This window comes from Amyelois transitella, chromosome 24 (genome assembly GCF_032362555.1).
Source record: "Amyelois transitella isolate CPQ chromosome 24, ilAmyTran1.1, whole genome shotgun sequence".
Classification (NCBI taxonomy): Eukaryota; Metazoa; Arthropoda; class Insecta; order Lepidoptera; family Pyralidae; genus Amyelois; species Amyelois transitella.
The window spans coordinates 7,349,889-7,367,319 of NC_083527.1; the positions used below are offsets into that span (position 1 = coordinate 7,349,889).

At 33.2% G+C, this 17,431-nt stretch overlaps 1 protein-coding gene across 1 annotated transcript in view; it reads right to left on the reverse strand.

Annotated features, from left to right (window-relative positions):
- Nucleotides 1–6,651: 6,651 nt before the first annotated feature.
- LOC106140696 (uncharacterized) overlaps nt 6,652–17,431 on the reverse strand; it is a 76,860-nt gene continuing 66,080 nt past the window's right edge. The window contains exons 13-16 of the mRNA XM_060951360.1: nt 12,847–13,024; nt 8,816–8,951; nt 7,188–7,329; nt 6,652–6,726 (exon numbers count right to left, since the gene is read on the reverse strand). Coding sequence (XP_060807343.1) covers nt 6,652–6,726; nt 7,188–7,329; nt 8,816–8,951; nt 12,847–13,024 — 531 coding nt within the window. The remainder of the gene's footprint in view (nt 6,727–7,187; nt 7,330–8,815; nt 8,952–12,846; nt 13,025–17,431) is intronic.

Sequence of the window (17,431 nt, forward strand, 5' to 3'; positions counted from 1 at the left end):
CAAATTTTACAATTATCCAAACTAAGAATGGGAATGTGTATGAGAGAATACATTTTTATGATAATTGGTTTAATCGAAATTTATCTAAATACCTATAATATACCTATTAATAATGTTTTGTTCGGCTTAATTATGTTGATGACTGTACATAAAATTTTAAATGTTGTAATATGTAGAGCTAATTTAATAAGATAATGAACGTATTTTAAAATTTTAAGATTTGTAAATAATAGAAACTAACTTCATTTTTAATTTTAGTGACTTAATAAATTAAATACTCATTTTGTTTGAGTTTTATTTAGTTCCCATGTAATCTTATAGATATTTTTTTTTGTAATCACTTAAATCTTTTTCTTCCATTTTTAACCAAATATTAGTTTAAAGTTTAACAAAAATTTAAATAAATAAAACAACAACATGTCAGTTTATTATTTTATATAAGAAAACATCAGAATACATTTCGAAATGATACATTTAACAACATATAAATTGTGTAGTACCTATAAAAGTAAAATACATTATGTCAAAAAAAGGAAATAACAGATTTTATTTCGAGTCTAACGCTGATTCTAAATTTTGTGATAATTTCTCAAATTGTGCGCAAATATTGATCAGAAATCTGTGTATAAGATATGTATAAGATCAGTTATTCAAAATGATATTCCGATGATAATCGTACAGTCAGTTTTTATTAATTCATTTTACTATAATCTATGAGTATTGAAATGCTAATTATGATTATGGTATCTGCAATGAGTATTTTAATAGCCAATATTAAAACATATTTGTTATTAATTAATTAATGAATAAATAAATATATTTCTTACAACATGTGTGTTTATACATCTTCTTATACAATAACTCGTCTCGCACTAGATACAAGTAAAGTAAAGTATAAAAAAATTCATTTTAATATGTCATTAAAAAATAAGAAATAAATCTTTAGTTATAATTAAAGAACATAATTCATTCATTATATAAATTCTGTTTTTGTTTTGTAAATAAAATATAAAAAAAACAAAGTTGTGCGAGTTATACAATCTTTCTTCTTTCTGATTACATTTACCATTTATATAATTAATATAGTTCTCCTGGTATTGCAAAATATAAGATATATTAAAATCTATTTAGTGAATAAGTAAATTAACCATGTTTTGCCAATCTCCCCTGAATGTATGTCTAACAGTACCACCCTAAGACATCTATGATACATACATATATAATTCAAAAGTATATTAAAACCACACCAAAGTGACATTTCACATGGACACACGTATATTCAACTATTTTAGTATTATAAAATTCTACAATAGCTATGCCTACTAAATCTATGAATGGGTTTATCAAATATTGCTTAACGTGGTCCAATGGGATTATTATTAGGCATTTAGGATACTGGACCTTATAGAAGGGACTTAAAGTGTTTAATTCTTGATGAACACTTTTTATAAGTTGGAAAGGTCTAAGGGAGACAGCAGCGAGTACAACAAATGCATATTATATTTAAAAAAAAAAGCGATCAGAAATGTTATTACAAATACGTAATGAGTTCAATTTATTTATAAGTATTATTTCAGTTCAATAGCTTAATATTTTAATTTTTATATTCAATGTACGTTTTAAATATTGTTTTGCTGAATATATTTCACGTACCATCTAAATGTTCCTATATATATATATATAATATATTTGTATTAATTATACGTGCGATTACTCGCGATATATTTTATATATTTTTACCACATTATTGTCATTTACCTGGTTTTGACACGATCTCAAAAACGTTTTTACCCAAAAAAATTTTTGGGTAACAACTCAATTTTATCTTTAATGATTTTACGAAATGTTTAAATCAAAGCTACGAAATCATAGCTATTTTTGATTTAATTAAATGATGTAAACAAAAAATATTAATGCACGTTCTTGTTACAGTCTATATATTAATTAAATCAATTTATAATTTATTGATATACATTATATACTCTACTGCTGATATTTAGGACACGGATGGTCCAGGAAAGTCCAAGAGAAGGTTGAGATTGGTGTTTCATATTGGACCCTGGGATTAAACATTACATAAATTGATAAAAATCCTCTTAGAGGTTTTCTCTAGCCACAATTATACATATAATTATATGGAATGTTTTGGCAGTTTGATGTACGTAGGATAATGAGTGATGTGATTATATTTTGTATAATTTAATGTATGACAACAAACTGCCCACATAAACAACGTTATCACGTCAAAAATGGTGTACTAATTAACATCAATAGAGAAGTTTGAAAATACGTCTAATTCTTATTACAATACTAGTAATTCAGATATATTAATATAATAATATTATCTATTTTCTAGCGACTATTCGTCTTGCGTCTGCTATCAAATTATAAACACTATTAAAATAAGGCAAATGGTTTTTACGGAGGGATCAAATAATTATATTTCACTAAATATCAGGCACTGAAATTGAAACAATTGTCATTCAAACAAATTCTTAAGGTCTAAAGGCATTACATCTACAAAAAAAAAACTAAGCAGGTTACTATAAACTGTGTCTAAATAAGAAAGTATTTGAGGAATATTAATTTTAATTTTGGAATTAATTATTTTGGATGGATTGTATTTGTTTCCTTTTTATATTTAAATTCTGCGTCGCGAGAAATTTTTAAGAAAAGCTGCCAGTATTTCGGTCATGTTGCCAGATTACTTCAATCATTTCTACTATCCCAATACTCGAAACATTATAATAATTGGCCTGTCTTAGCTGTATCTATAAAATACTATATTTGTCGAGCTGCTACCTCGCTACATTCTCACTATGAATTAAATGCAATATTGTAAAAAAACAAAATTATCTATTTCCTAATTCGTTTCCGCTCAATATGTCAAGCTGTGGACCCAACATTTTTTATGAAGAAAATATTTAAAAAGATTTTTTAAATTATCATGATAATATAACTTTCCAATGTTTATTTTTAACATGATTATAAATAAAAAATATTGGAAAATGTATATTACGAGTATGTTGCGTCTTCGCGTTAATTTAAATATAAAAATTCTATATTCAACAAGAAATAAGTACTGATGATTTGAAATTGTCGAAATACATTATTAGCTATGTAATAGGGTGATAGTCATATTGGATACTTTGAAGAATAATGAGAACAGTTTTATATAGTGTACAAATTATAACTTGAATCAGTCGACAAGCATTATTGTGTATTTATTAATTATTAAGTGATATCTACATGATAAAATAAGATTTTAGAATATTTTGTAAGGTCTGAACTAATTAAGCACAATATTATTTTATATGTACATTCACTTTTGGAATTTTGGATACTACAAGAAGAAGAAGAAGTCACTAAAATATGAGAAAAGTTCCGAAAACAAATTCAAAAATTGTCATGTTTCAGTATAAACCATTCAAATAATCGTTTGTGCTTAATTTGTGTAGACCTTGTTTAAAACCAATACATTATTAATACAATATCATCACTTTCATGTCTGAACATTTATAATTTTACAATGAACATCTTTTTACTTAAACGTTACAATTTACGTACGAGTTTCATATCAAAACTATAACCACTTAAAAACACTAGAAAAGTAGAAAATATAAAGCGAATAGTATGAATATTATACATATAATGTATAACTCAATATCAAGATTCTAATATAAAATATATAAGTAAAGAAATTTATAAATAATATTAACAGCTATTTAACAGCGATTTCCAAACTATAATAATGCTACTAATAAATAAAATTCCTTATAAAATTTAATAATATTAACGTTACACATAGATAATATTAGGTAGGAGACAATAGTAGGATCACATAAATTGTTACACTAATCTTATTTATGAATATAATACTTTTCAAGCCATAAATACTGTCCTATGATATTGCGTTCTTTCCACATTTCCGTGTCAATTTTACGTAGAATTTGTTTTATTGGAAAATGCCTGATTTTCCTTTAAAACAGCATCCAATTTTTTACATGAAAATGTTTTATGTGACATAAAAAAATACTTTTCTTTTGAAACAACTGCGCATAAGCAGTATTTTTTATGTACCTTTGTGACATTTTCATGTTTATTTTAAAATGGATTTGTTATGAAAAAACTGTTGCTTAATATTGTTGGATATTTTTTAAGAGTCACTCGTCATCGTCATAGGTAGATAAACGAGGTCTTACATACATTTATGTATTTTTTCCAAAAAGTTTCTAAAATTTCGTTCATGTTTGACATATAAATTTATTTCGAAATGGCACCCATCATTAATACTACATTTCCATTCCATTCTAAACTTTTTCTATAGGTATTTTTTTTTAATAATATCACGTTTATTTCGTATTGACGAACACTATTTTACGGATATTATAAAAAAAATTAACTAAATCAAACAACACCGTGATTTAAGGAATTTCTATCACTGCTTTAATAATAAAAAAAAAATAAGTTAACGGTATATTTTGGGTCACTTATTTCACAAAAAAAAAATGACCCAAAAATGTCATAAAGTTTCAAAAAAGTATTTAAAATAGGTAGTTCGTCATAAAGCTATGAAATAATTTCGTGACAGTTATATTTATTCCTTTCTTTGTTAAGTACATCGACTTCTTAAATAAACTATTAATTCAAATTCCTCGTTTTAAAAATACGTTTACACTCCGCCGACCCGTCAAATTTTCTTTATATTTAAGTATTTTAGAAATCATTTACTACAATGAATTGTTTGTATTTAAGTACATCAATTGTGTCCATCAGAATCATCGGTCACTCATCATATTTAGCACTGAAAGTAAGTCCAAACATTGCTTCCTTGTTGCTTCTATTTGCTTTCCAATACGACAGAATTGCTTCTATCGTAAATTTAATACTTTTGGGTGACCGTAGGTTATGACATCTGAATGCATTGGGCATTAGTCTGCAAATATCAAAGTTATTAAGTGACAGATACGCTACAATATATTCGTATGACCACAAGTTGTCTTCTGTACTTTGTTCTAAAGTAGGTACTACTTTCCGTGCTTCGATTTCAAAAATTGGCATATAAATCTTTATTACTGTAAATAATTTGAATTAATATCTAAGCTGTGTGGTTTTCAGCGGATAAATGATAGTTTTAATTTCTGTTTTTAGATGGAATTGGAATAATGAAAAATTCAAAATCAAATGATTTTTTTTATTAATTATTATAGAATATTTCAACATCACTTTATTAATTGTCATATCCTAAGCCCTTTTTTTTATGTACAAAAGGCGCCCTTATCGCATTATGGAATCTCTTCCAGGCAACCATAAGAACATTTCGTGACAGAAAATTGACAGATGATAAACAGTAGGTCTTATTATCTTTTTCTCATCAGACGGATGATGAAAACCTAATGACTTTTATACTTACTATGGGGATGAAAATGCCATTTGAAATCAGAAGCACATCAAGTAATTCCGTACAGAATTAAGTATACCTAGACATTAGTTTTTTAGCTATTTCCGATTCCAATTTTCAATAAGCTGTTTAGAAAAACTGCTCTTATCTCTGTTAGTCATGTGTGAAAAGCAATTAAAAATTAATTATTTACTCCCCTGCATGAAATTTCTTTTAAAGTATTTCTTCTATTTTCAAGAGCCATCTTTTGTCCAAAAGTATAACCAAGTATAATTACCAGACATGTAATTTCTCTATTCGCAAAGTTTTATTGAAATTCAATGTATCGAACGATAACAAAAGCGAAATAATTTTCGCACAAAAATCTGACCACAAGGGAGTTGATAAGCAATCTTTGATTTCTTAACATTGTGTGTGAATTTCTGCAACTATTCTGAATTACTATAAGACTTTACAATATTATTTTGCGAGTATTTCCGGGATAAATGCAATTTTTAGTAATTATTGCTAGAAAGCTGATTCTATAATCTAAGAGCCTTCGTGTATGGTGTAAATTTCTTCTGCACACCATACACTCAGTGAACATACCAAAAAAAAATAATAGGCTTGAGGTCTGCCTTATAAAATCCGTGTGTTCCTGGATCCCATAAGCCATACGTTAAACCTATTATACTCTAAGTGCGTCATCAGATTATACTATAAATGACGCATGTATAGCTCATGGCAGTGAAGCCAAAAGTAAAACTCAGACGTGACACAAACTAACAATTGAATCCTTCTTGTTTTAAAAAACCCGCCTTAAAAAATCCTAGCTTGAGGTACTTGAGATTACTTGCATAACCTTTAAAGAATCCGTGAAGAATTGTGCCGTGTGGTTCCCGGCACCAACATAAAAAAGAATAGGACCACTCCATCTCATTTACCATGGATGTCGTAAGAGGCGACTAAGGGGATGGGCTTATAAAATTGGGATTCTCGTTTAAGGCGATGGGCTAGCAACCTGTCACTATTTGAATCTCAATTCTATCATAAAGCCAAACAGTTGAACGTGGCCTACCGGTCTCTTCAAGACTTTCGGCTCTACGTGACTATGATTAAATAATCCTAGTTATTTCAACACCCTGGTTGCAAACCGCTACCGAATCAGCTTCCTACCAATAATTAACAAAACAGCCTTAACCCTCAGTTTAGGCGTAATTAGCTGCACAGTCGAAGAACGGAAAACAGGCGACGGGGTCGGCGGCCGAGTGCTAAAGGACGTGCAGGTTTTCGCACGATTTGGACTTCGAATCTCGGGCCCACACGCGCCCCAGGAGACCTCGGACCTGGAATGACAGAATATCTCATTTTTTATTTATCTTCATCATTTATATCATGATACCTTGGAACAATATAAATATACAATATAAATATATGTGCCGTGTGGTTCCCGGCATTAATACATAAAGAATAGGAACACTCCATCTCTTTTCCATGGATGTCGTAAAAGGCGACTAAGGGATAGGCTTACAAACTTGGGATTCTTTTTTAGGCGATGGGCTAGCAACCTGACACTGTTTGAATCTCAATTCTATCATTAAGCCAGTTAGCTGAACGTGGCCATTCAGTCTTTTCAAGACTGTCGGCTCTGTCTACCCCGCTACGTACATAGTTTAACTTTGTAAGCCTATCCCTTAGTCGCCTTTTACGACATCCATGGGAAAGAGATGGAGTGGTCCTATTCTTTTTTTCAATGGTGCCACACGGCACAAAAAAAAACTATTCTATTCTATGATTACCATCATACCTTGACGCTAGCTGACAGCCTAGTCCTCTTCCTGGGCGTGCTAGCGGCTGACGCTGACGCCGGCGCCGGCGCAGGCGCTGGGGGCTCCGCGGCTATCGGAGACCTGGTTCTGCTGCGGTTCTTGCGAGAACTGCTCCGTTTTCTGGAATATTCAAGGAGTATATGAGATTTATTTTTAAAACTTTACATTACAATTAGTTCGTAACTTAAACTTAATGTAACTACATACATGCATACATACCTATGGTCACGTCTTTATCCTTTACGGAGTAGACAGAGCCAACAGTCTTGAAAAGACTGATAGGCCACGTTCAGCTGTTTGGCTTAATGATAGAATTGAGATTCAAATAGTGACGGGTCGCTAGCCCATCGCCTAAAAGAAGAATCCCAAGTTTATAAGCCTATCCCTTAGTCGCCTTTTACGACATCCATGGGCACGAGATGGAGTGGTCCTATTCTTTTTTTTATTGGTGCCGGGAACCACACGGCATGTAATGTAACTTAAACTTGTTATTTACATTTCATCATTTCTACCTTCTGGCGGTCATCTCCTTCCTGGCCTTGGCTCTGTCTACCCCGCAAGGGATATTGACGTGATGGTATGTATGTATGTGTACGGATGTTGTGGTGTGTGTGTGTATGTGTCGTTCGCCTGCAGTTTCAATCATGAAATAAAAGATGATGTCTGCTCTGCGCTCACATGATAACTAGAGATCGGATAATCGGATGCATATTTACCTAAACTAATATTTTGGCTAAGAAAGTATGGAGGCGGCTTCTTGCTTTCGGGATTCGAATTATTTTTGAATCCCGGAAATTTTATTAAACAAGAAATTGAAATTTATAGTATATTAGGTATGATAAACACCTTTATAAACATAAGTGATGGATGATCATATACCGGAATTTTTGTGCTACAAAAATGCGTTTCATACTAAGCCAACACCTCAACATTAGGTAAATTTGCATTCGAAACATAATTAGAACATTAAGTGTATCAATGCCGAATCCCGGAATTTTTGAGGTACAAAAGTACGTTCCATACTAACCCAACACCCCAACTTTAGGTTAAAATGCATCCAAATATCCGATCTCTGATGATAACGCATACATAACGAGTTTTATCTATCTATCTATATATACAATAGATAGATAGATAGATAAAACTCTTTATTGCACCATAAGAGTAAAACATACAAAACAACACAAAGCAGATATAGATGGTACAAAGGCGGACTTATCGCTAAAGCAATCTCTTCCAGTCAACCTTTGGGTGGAAGGAAACCAAACAGGAGAATGGCGTTATCGCAGAGCAAGATAAATAAATGTTAGAACATAATAAAATACATACAGAATATATATCTATATTTAATACATATAAATACATACAAATACGCATAAATACATAATAATAACATATACTTAGGATAGAGTAGAAAGATAATGAGACCAAACGAGATTTTTGAAACTATTAATAGTCTGGGCTTTCCTGATATCGAAATGGAAAGCATTCCATAGACGGACAGCTTGTACAGTAAAAGAGTGGGAGTAAAAATTGGTGTTGGATGTCGGTAGTCTTAGTCGTAGGGTAACCGGTATGATAATGTGTTTCGTTCTGTTTCACTCACTTCACACGTTCCGCGTGTTGCTGTTTCAGTCTGATCTGCGTGAGGAGCCCCACCAGCAACTCGTCGACGTTGTGGTTGATACCCACCGACGTCTCGATGAATTTGCACTCGTATGACGTCGCCAGTGTTTTTCCCTCTGAAAATTGCAAAAATTAATATCATCAATCTTCAATATCCTCTTTCAATTAATTCATATATTTATTAATTTATTCTTTAGTCGCCTTTTACGATATCCATGGGAAAGAGATGGACTGGTCCAATATTATATTTTCTTTAAGTCATATAAACACGTCTATATCCCTTTCAGAGTGTGGCTACACTGTAAGGGATATAGCCAACAGTCTTAAAAAGCCATCTTGTGAGGTTCCCGACACCAACAGAAAAAGGAATAGGATCACCCCCATCTCTTGCCCATGGATGTCGAAAAAGGCGACTAAGGGACAAGCTTCTTCTTTTAGGCGATGGGCTAACAACCTATCACTATTTGAATCTCAATTCTATCATTAAGCCAAACAGCTGAACGTGGCCCATCAGTCTTTTCAAGACTGTTGGCTCTGTCAACCCTGAAAGGGATTTAGACGTGATTACATGTATGTATGTAGTACACTTTGGAATATAACCTGAAATAATAAACCGAAATTCCTACTGGAACGAAGTCATGTGGCGTAATTAGTTAATTAGTTAGTTATGCTATAATGAGAAAAGAGGTTATCATACGCCAAAGTGAGCACGCATATTAAAAAAAAAGAAAATAGAAAAAAAAGTATGAAATTATTCAAAGGCTCTGGTTTTGAGCAATCGTTCGGAATAATAGCGTGGCAGCCGTGCGGAAATAGCCTTTGTGACGAGCAACGCTGGCTACTGATATAATTAACCGACTGTGGTGAAGAGAGGGATATCAGGTATGTATTTTATTAGACCCGTGCCCGTTTAGTGCCCGTAACTTCGTCCGCGTGGAATAGTTATTTTGGGCATCATTGAAGCCCAAATCAGGGATTCATAATGGAAATCAGGGATGAATAATTTTCCCTGTTTTTTTTTTTCACTTTTTCCATTATTTCTTATCTGCCAATAATGTATTACTGTTCTAACTATAGATCTCTGAGACAAATTAAAAGCTAAAAATAATATTAAATAAAACGCCTAACATTTTAATTATAGCAAATTTCAATTTGTGCGTAATTGCTTTCCGAAACAATTGGATAAATTGTAAACAAAAAGTGTATCTAAGCGCCGCGGGAGCAGAAAAGTTTAATTACAATTAATTAAAATTTCCAATAACAAGCTCATGTTTTAATAATCAGAGAACTCATTAAGTAGGAACAAAGAGATACAATCTTGGCTTAATTGTTAAAATTAATTAGTTTTTTTATTTACTTTTTGTGGAAATCTCAAACTCTTTTTTTTTTAAAGAAATAACAATTTTTATTTTCTTTTAACCTTTTATAAATCGACAATTATTGGTCTCTGTTTTTCTATAAGTATTTCTCAATGTTTATTAAAATTAGTAAGCAGTCAAATAAGATTTTTAATGAAGTATATAAAAGATAGTGATTTATTTCTTTTATAATATGTACTATTTCTTGTAACTGTGTAAATTTCTGTGCAATAAAGATATCACAAACAAACAATATACTTCATACATACATATGTACATACATATGGTCACGTCTATATCCCTTGCGGGGTAGACAGAGCCAACAGTCTTAAAAATACTGAATGGTCACATTCAGCTGTTTGGCTTAATGATAGAATTGAGATTCAAATAGTGACAGATGGCTAGCCCATCGCCTAAAAGAAGAATCTCAAGTTTATAAGTCTATCCCTTACTCGCCTTTAACGACGTCCATGGGAACGAGATGGAGTGGTCCTATTCTTTTTTTATATTGGTGCCGGGAACCAAACGGCACAATTTAAGGCCTTAAAAATAGAACATGCGTGCAGCGTGATGTTGTATAGCCTAAAGCCTTCCTCTATAAATGGTCATTCAACACAAAGTAATTTTTTCAATTCGAACCAGTAGTTCCTGCGATTAGCGCGTTCAAACAAACAAACTCTTCAGCTTTATAATATTAGTATAGATTTCAAACATTTCTAAACTCACGAATAGGGATGTAAATCGGTAATTTTACCCTGGTAAAATTCGGTAAAAAACGATATACGACGTAATTTTTGGTATTTTACGGTAAAATATGGTAAATTTTGGTAAAAATTGTTTTAATGTTACGTTGGCAAAACTTTAAAATACCGAATTGTATATATTTGTGTGTAGGTTACTTGTTTACTCTGTTACAGATTTATAGATTTGAATGAAATTTTACGGAGATACAAGCAGTTTTTAATTGAAAATAATAAAAAATGTCAAATGTGAGAATGATTAATTCAATAAACATAATAATGATTTATGATAAAAACAAAATTCTTTTTTTATTCTTTATGTACAGTTAAAAAAATATTTTTTTATAAAAATAAATTATTATTTTCACAATAAAACAATTTATTGTCTGCGTTTGATTTTACGTCTTCATTATATTTATTCTTATTTATATTATCTATTCTTTTAGTATTCAATCATAAAATAAATAAAAAACCTAAAATCTAAGTGGATCTGCTGTTACATCTTCTGCGTCTGATTCATCGTATTCGGTGTCAAAATCAAACATATCCATTCCAACAGGATTGTTAGTACCTACCTATATTTGTAGTTCGCATAATGATTTTGCAAATTTATGCGCGCGGTGAATTAAACAAAAGCTTGGAGGTAAAAAAAAATCGCGTCGTAAGTCACTCGGTAATTTTACCGTAATATATATAAATTACCGTAAAATACGCGTATTTTACCGATGATTTCAGTATAATTACGTAATTTTACAACCCTACTCACGAATCAACGATCAAGCCAAATGAATATTCGTAGTTGGCAACATTTCACGCTAATTGGGGTGTTGCCATTAATTGGACGAATATCTAATGGCGGTCCATTCTAATTAAACGGGTTTGGCACGCTCAGTTTATTGTTTTAACACTGAAAAGTTAAATGGTAATTAAATTAATTAACGTGTTCACGCAGGGAATAAAAAAAATATTCTGTGCCATTGGTTCTGTCTACCCCGTAAGTGATAAAGACGTAGGGTAATATGCGCACGCGTCGTTGCTTCTTCCTTTAATGTCTGGAGAGGAGCCCGGGTTGCGCCGTAATTATGTTACTGGATTTGGTGAGTCAGATCCTACTAATATTATAAATGCGAAAGTTTGTGAGTACGTCGTACGTATGGATGTTTGTTACTCTTTCACGCATAAACTAGTGAACCGATTACGATGAAATTTCGTATGTAGGTAGCTGAAGACCCAGAATAACTTATAGGCTACTTTCTATCCCGGAGTTCCCGCGGGATTGATACGGTTTCCTTTCCTTTGACCTCTAATTTTTACATAAAGCGACTCTTAGTTATCTGACCTCTGCAATATTTAGCCTTATTAGCCTTTAGCTTGGCTCAGGGGAGCCTAATCCTAAGAGCATGAGAAAAACTGCACTCGAAAGCCTTATTTAGTCGCCTTTTACGACATCCACGGGATAAATACGGAGATGGACCTATTCCAAAGCGTCGTGAACCACACGGCACCGTCAGCCTATTACTCCATCCAAACTTACAAAGATAAAAAGCCAATTCCTTTAATCGCCTTTTACGACATCCATGTGAAAGATACGGAGATGGTCCTATTCCAAAGTGTCGTGAACCACACGGCACCGTCAGCCTTTAACTCCATCCAAACTTACAAAGATAAAAAGCCTATTCCTTTATTCGCCTTTTACGAAATCCATGGGAAAGATACGGAGATGGTCCTATTCCAAAGCGTCGTGAACCACACGGCACCGTCATCCTATAACTTACAAAGATAAAAAGTATATTCCTTTAGTCACCTTTTACGACATCCATGGGAATGACACGGAGTGGTCCTATTCCAAAGCGTCGTGAACCACACGGCACCGTCAGTCTACAACTCCATCCGAACTTACAAAGATAACTTACCATCAGTTCCCACGACCCTGGATCTCGCCAAATCAGCCTTGTTCCCCACCAGGATGACGGCACGGCGGGCGGTATGCCCAGCCGCCCAGAGAGACTGAAGCCTCCTCTCGGCTTCGGCGAAACTGCTCCTGTCAGCTGTGGAGTAGACCAGGCAGTACCCGTGCGCGCAGCCTTCCGACTGTCAAGGATTCAAATTCAAATTCAAAATTCAAAATTTTTATTCATTATTATAGGATACTATTATATCGCTTAATAATTGTCGTATGGTTTAACAACATTGGTTGACGTCAAATAAATTACTTAAAAACTAAGTTTACTGCCGCTTCCAAGGCGTCAGTGCAGAAGAAGCGGTAACAAACTGCACTGCAGCATTATCTTCAACAACGTCAACTTCACAATATTAAATTATACTTAGTGTACAATCGGCTGATTGTAAAAAACACAAAGAGGTTTCAAATATCGCCATGGTTTGGGGCTATTCAATAATTTGTTGTGATTTTCTTTGAATTAAAATAATATTGTATTACATATAAAAAGGAAACAATTATTGTATTTGATGATGCATTTTTTATTGATATTACAGACTTATGTCAATGGTATAATGATGGTTGTCAAATATTTCTTTTTCTTTTTTTTTTTTAATTAGGCCAAAAACAAAAATAAGGTTTCATAAGATTGAACATTCCGCCCACCATGGACAGAATGTCCATAACATTATGTATGTGCATATTAACACCATTATCTAATAACAAAAATCAACAACAGAAACCGCCCACCATGAAGATAAAAATGATAAATAAAGTGGACTGTATACATAACTTAAATAAAAAGAAATTGATTTCATGGTGAGTAAAATTTAAATAATTAAATTCATATAATCTCCTTAAACTTGAATTCATGACACAAAAATTGCTTGACACTGACTCGTCATAAATTTCAAAATTAAATCAGTATTTGAATAAACAAATAAAACAAAATGCTAACATTTACTTTAAAACAGGCAAAACACAGAGTTTATTAACAGGCCTTTTTATAATTGAGCCTTTACATTTTATATTTACCACACGTGTAATTCCATCCAATCCCGGAAACTTTTGTAAAATTAAACCTAATAACCATTTTCCGGGCGGCAAACCATCTTCTTTAACGAGAACAATATCTCCTACATTTGGTTCAGCTTTTTGATATGACCATCGATACCGGTTGTGAAATTGCGTCAGGTATTCCTGCGACCATCTTTTCCAAAATCCTTGTACCATCCTCTGTGTTAACTGCCATCTCTTTAAACTACTGACATTAGAGTTTTCATAATTCACATCAGGCACAAGCACTAACGGTTCTCCTATCAAAAAGTGACCAGGTGTTAAAGGAGTCGGATCATGTGGATTAGTGCTCAATTGTGAAATTGGCCTTGAATTGAGACACGCTTCAATTTGAGTGAGAACCGTGCTCAGTTCTTTATACGTTAGTGTAGCATCACCAATCACTCTTTTCAAGTGATGCTTGGTTGATTTTATGCCTGCCTCCCACAAACCACCGAAATTAGGCGCATGAGGAGGTATAAAGTGCCAACTCGTATTTTCTACGGCCAGAGATTCAGCTATTTCTTTTACAAAATAGGATTTTTCTTTATGAAATAAAGTTTTTAATTCTTTTGCAGCTCCTACGAAATTAGTCCCATTGTCACTATGCAAATGTGCACAATGACCACGTCTTGCTACAAAGCGTCGAAAAGCAGCTAAGAATGCACTAGTTGTCATGTCACTTACTGCTTCCAAATGTACAGCTTGTGTTGACATGCATACAAACAGACATATATAGCCTTTATAAGACTTAGTGCCTCTTCCTTTTGACACCCGCATGTTTATAGGACCAGCATAATCCACTCCAGTGTGATAGAATGGCCTAGAAAATTCTACTCTTGCATTAGGTAGCTGTCCCATTAGCTGATCTCTGGTGTTTACTGCATACCGTACACAAGTGACACATTTTCTGATATATAACTTCACATTCGTTTTAGCATTCAGAATCCAATATCGTGACCTTAGATAATTAAGTGTGAGCTGAGGTCCGCCATGCATTGTTTTTTCATGAGCATCTGCAATAATTAATGAAGAAAAATGTGATTTATCAGGTAAGATAATAGGATGCTTTGCAGACATATCTATGTTTGCTCTCTCTAAACGTCCTCCAACTCTAAGTATTCCAGCATCATCGAGGAACGGGTTCAACGAGGTAAGTTTACTCTTTCTATTTACATATCCTTTTTTATTTACATCACTTAATTCTTCATTAAAACTTTCTTTTTGTACTATTTTAATGCATGTATTTAAAGCCTCTCTTAGCTCTTCACTGGTAAGCCAATTTTCTTTAACGGTTTTAACCTTTCTAAATCTTTTGCAATAACTAACAACTCTTATTAGCTTACGTAGTGATGAAAATTTGATAATTATTTCATTATTATTTTGCTCATTTATCTGTTGATTACATACTCCAACATGACAAACCTTTTTTTCTAAATCTGTTTCATATATTCGATTTGTTTCTTTTTTAATTTGCCTTTCTTTCAGCCAGTTTGGACCAGTAAACCAGATGGATGCATTCTTCAACTCTGAAGGTTTAATACCTCGTGACGCGACATCTGCTGGATTATCCTCAGACCTAACGTGAGTCCATTGATTTCTGTCCATATTAGTTAAGATATGTGATACGCGATTTGCTATAAATGTTTTCCATTTTCCAGGATGACAACTCAACCACGCCAAAACTACTGTAGAGTCCGTGTATGCATAAATATTTTCTTTGCTTATGTCCAAAACTCCTGACACTTCTTGCAATAGTTTAGAAAGTAGTACTGCTCCACACAGTTCTAGTCGCGGAATGCTTACCTGTTTTATAGGTGCCACTTTTGTTTTGGATGTTATCAAATGAACCGCACTATTCCCATCTTTGTCTATTACACGAATGTAAACAACTGCAGCATAAGCATCATTGGAGGCATCACAAAACCCGTGAAGTTCCTGACTACAACTGTTACGATAAGTATTTATCCATCTAGGTATTGTGATATCACGAAGCAGTAGAAGATCATTGCGGTAAGTGGACCAATCCTTTAATAGCTTTTCAGGTAGCATATCATCCCAGCCGATCCCTGATATCCAGAGCTTTTGTATGAATATTTTAGCAACTATAATAGCTGGTGCCAGCCATCCCAATGGATCGTATAACTTCGCGATTTCTGATATAACTTTTCGTTTTGTTACAGGTTCATCTGCGGGAAGAAGTTTCACAGAATATTCAAAATTATCCGTACTCTGGTTCCAAGTTAATCCTAATATTTTTAGAACATTATCTATTTTCAAACTTACTTTCTCTTCCGCTTGTTTTTCTTTTATTGCTTTTAATAAATCTTCACTATTGCTTGTCCATTTCTGGAGCTCAAATCCTCCTCTTTTTAATAATTCCTTTGATTCCAGATATAACTTCTTGCCGTCTTCAACTTTTTCACAGCCCGACAAGAAATCATCCATATAGAAGTCCGTCAAGATTTTCTGTGATGCAACAGGAAAATCAGCTGCCTCATCTTTTGCATTTTGTTGCAGGGCCTTAACAGCTAAATATGGAGCTGATGCAGTACCAAACGTTACTCTTAAATTACGTAAATGCTTCAACTTGTCATTTGGATTGTCACGCCATACTATGCACTGAAAGTAGGTATCTTCATCAGTCACCTTAATTTGCCTGTACATTTTGACAATGTCAGCACACAGACAAATTGGATGAACACGCCAACGCATAATAATATGACGTAAGTCAAGTTGCAATTTGGGACCTAGCATTAACTCACTGTTAAGGGAGACTCCATTTTTTCCAGGACAAGAAGCATCAAATACAACCCTAACTTTAGTTGTTGTTCTGTCCTCTTTCACTACAGCATGATGAGGTAAGTATACAAATGTTGATTTAATTTCATTTTCAGGAATTACCTCCATATGACCTAATTCTACATATTCATTTATTACATTTGCATACTGTATTTTTAATTCAGGATTTCTAATTAATCTTTTTTCCAGATATTCAAATCGTTTTGTAGCAATCGCCAATGTATCTCCATATTGACATTGCGGATCTTCATTACGGAAGGGAAGTTTGACAATGTATCTACCTTCGGAATCCCTTGTTGTAGTACTCGCAAATATCTTTTCACACTTCTCTTCTTCCTCTGTCCATCTTTTTTCTTGACATAACTTGGGCTCTTCTTCCAGCTCCCAAAATTTCTGCAGCAGATTATTATCTTCTACGGCATGCATGCACTGGACAAAGGTATGAAAGTTTTTATTACATTCTTCTACATAAACAGATACCCTACCAGATAATATCCACCCCAACTTTGTATTTTGGGCAATTGGCATTTCTGGACCACTCCTAATAAATCCTTCTTCTATTATTTGACAATACACTTCCGCACCTAGAAGTATGTCTACTTTATTAGGAGAGTTGAATGTTGGATCTGCTAACCTGATTTTGGGCAGGTTTGACCACCTCTGCACTGCAATTTCCTTGTCAGGCAGCAATGTGGTGATAG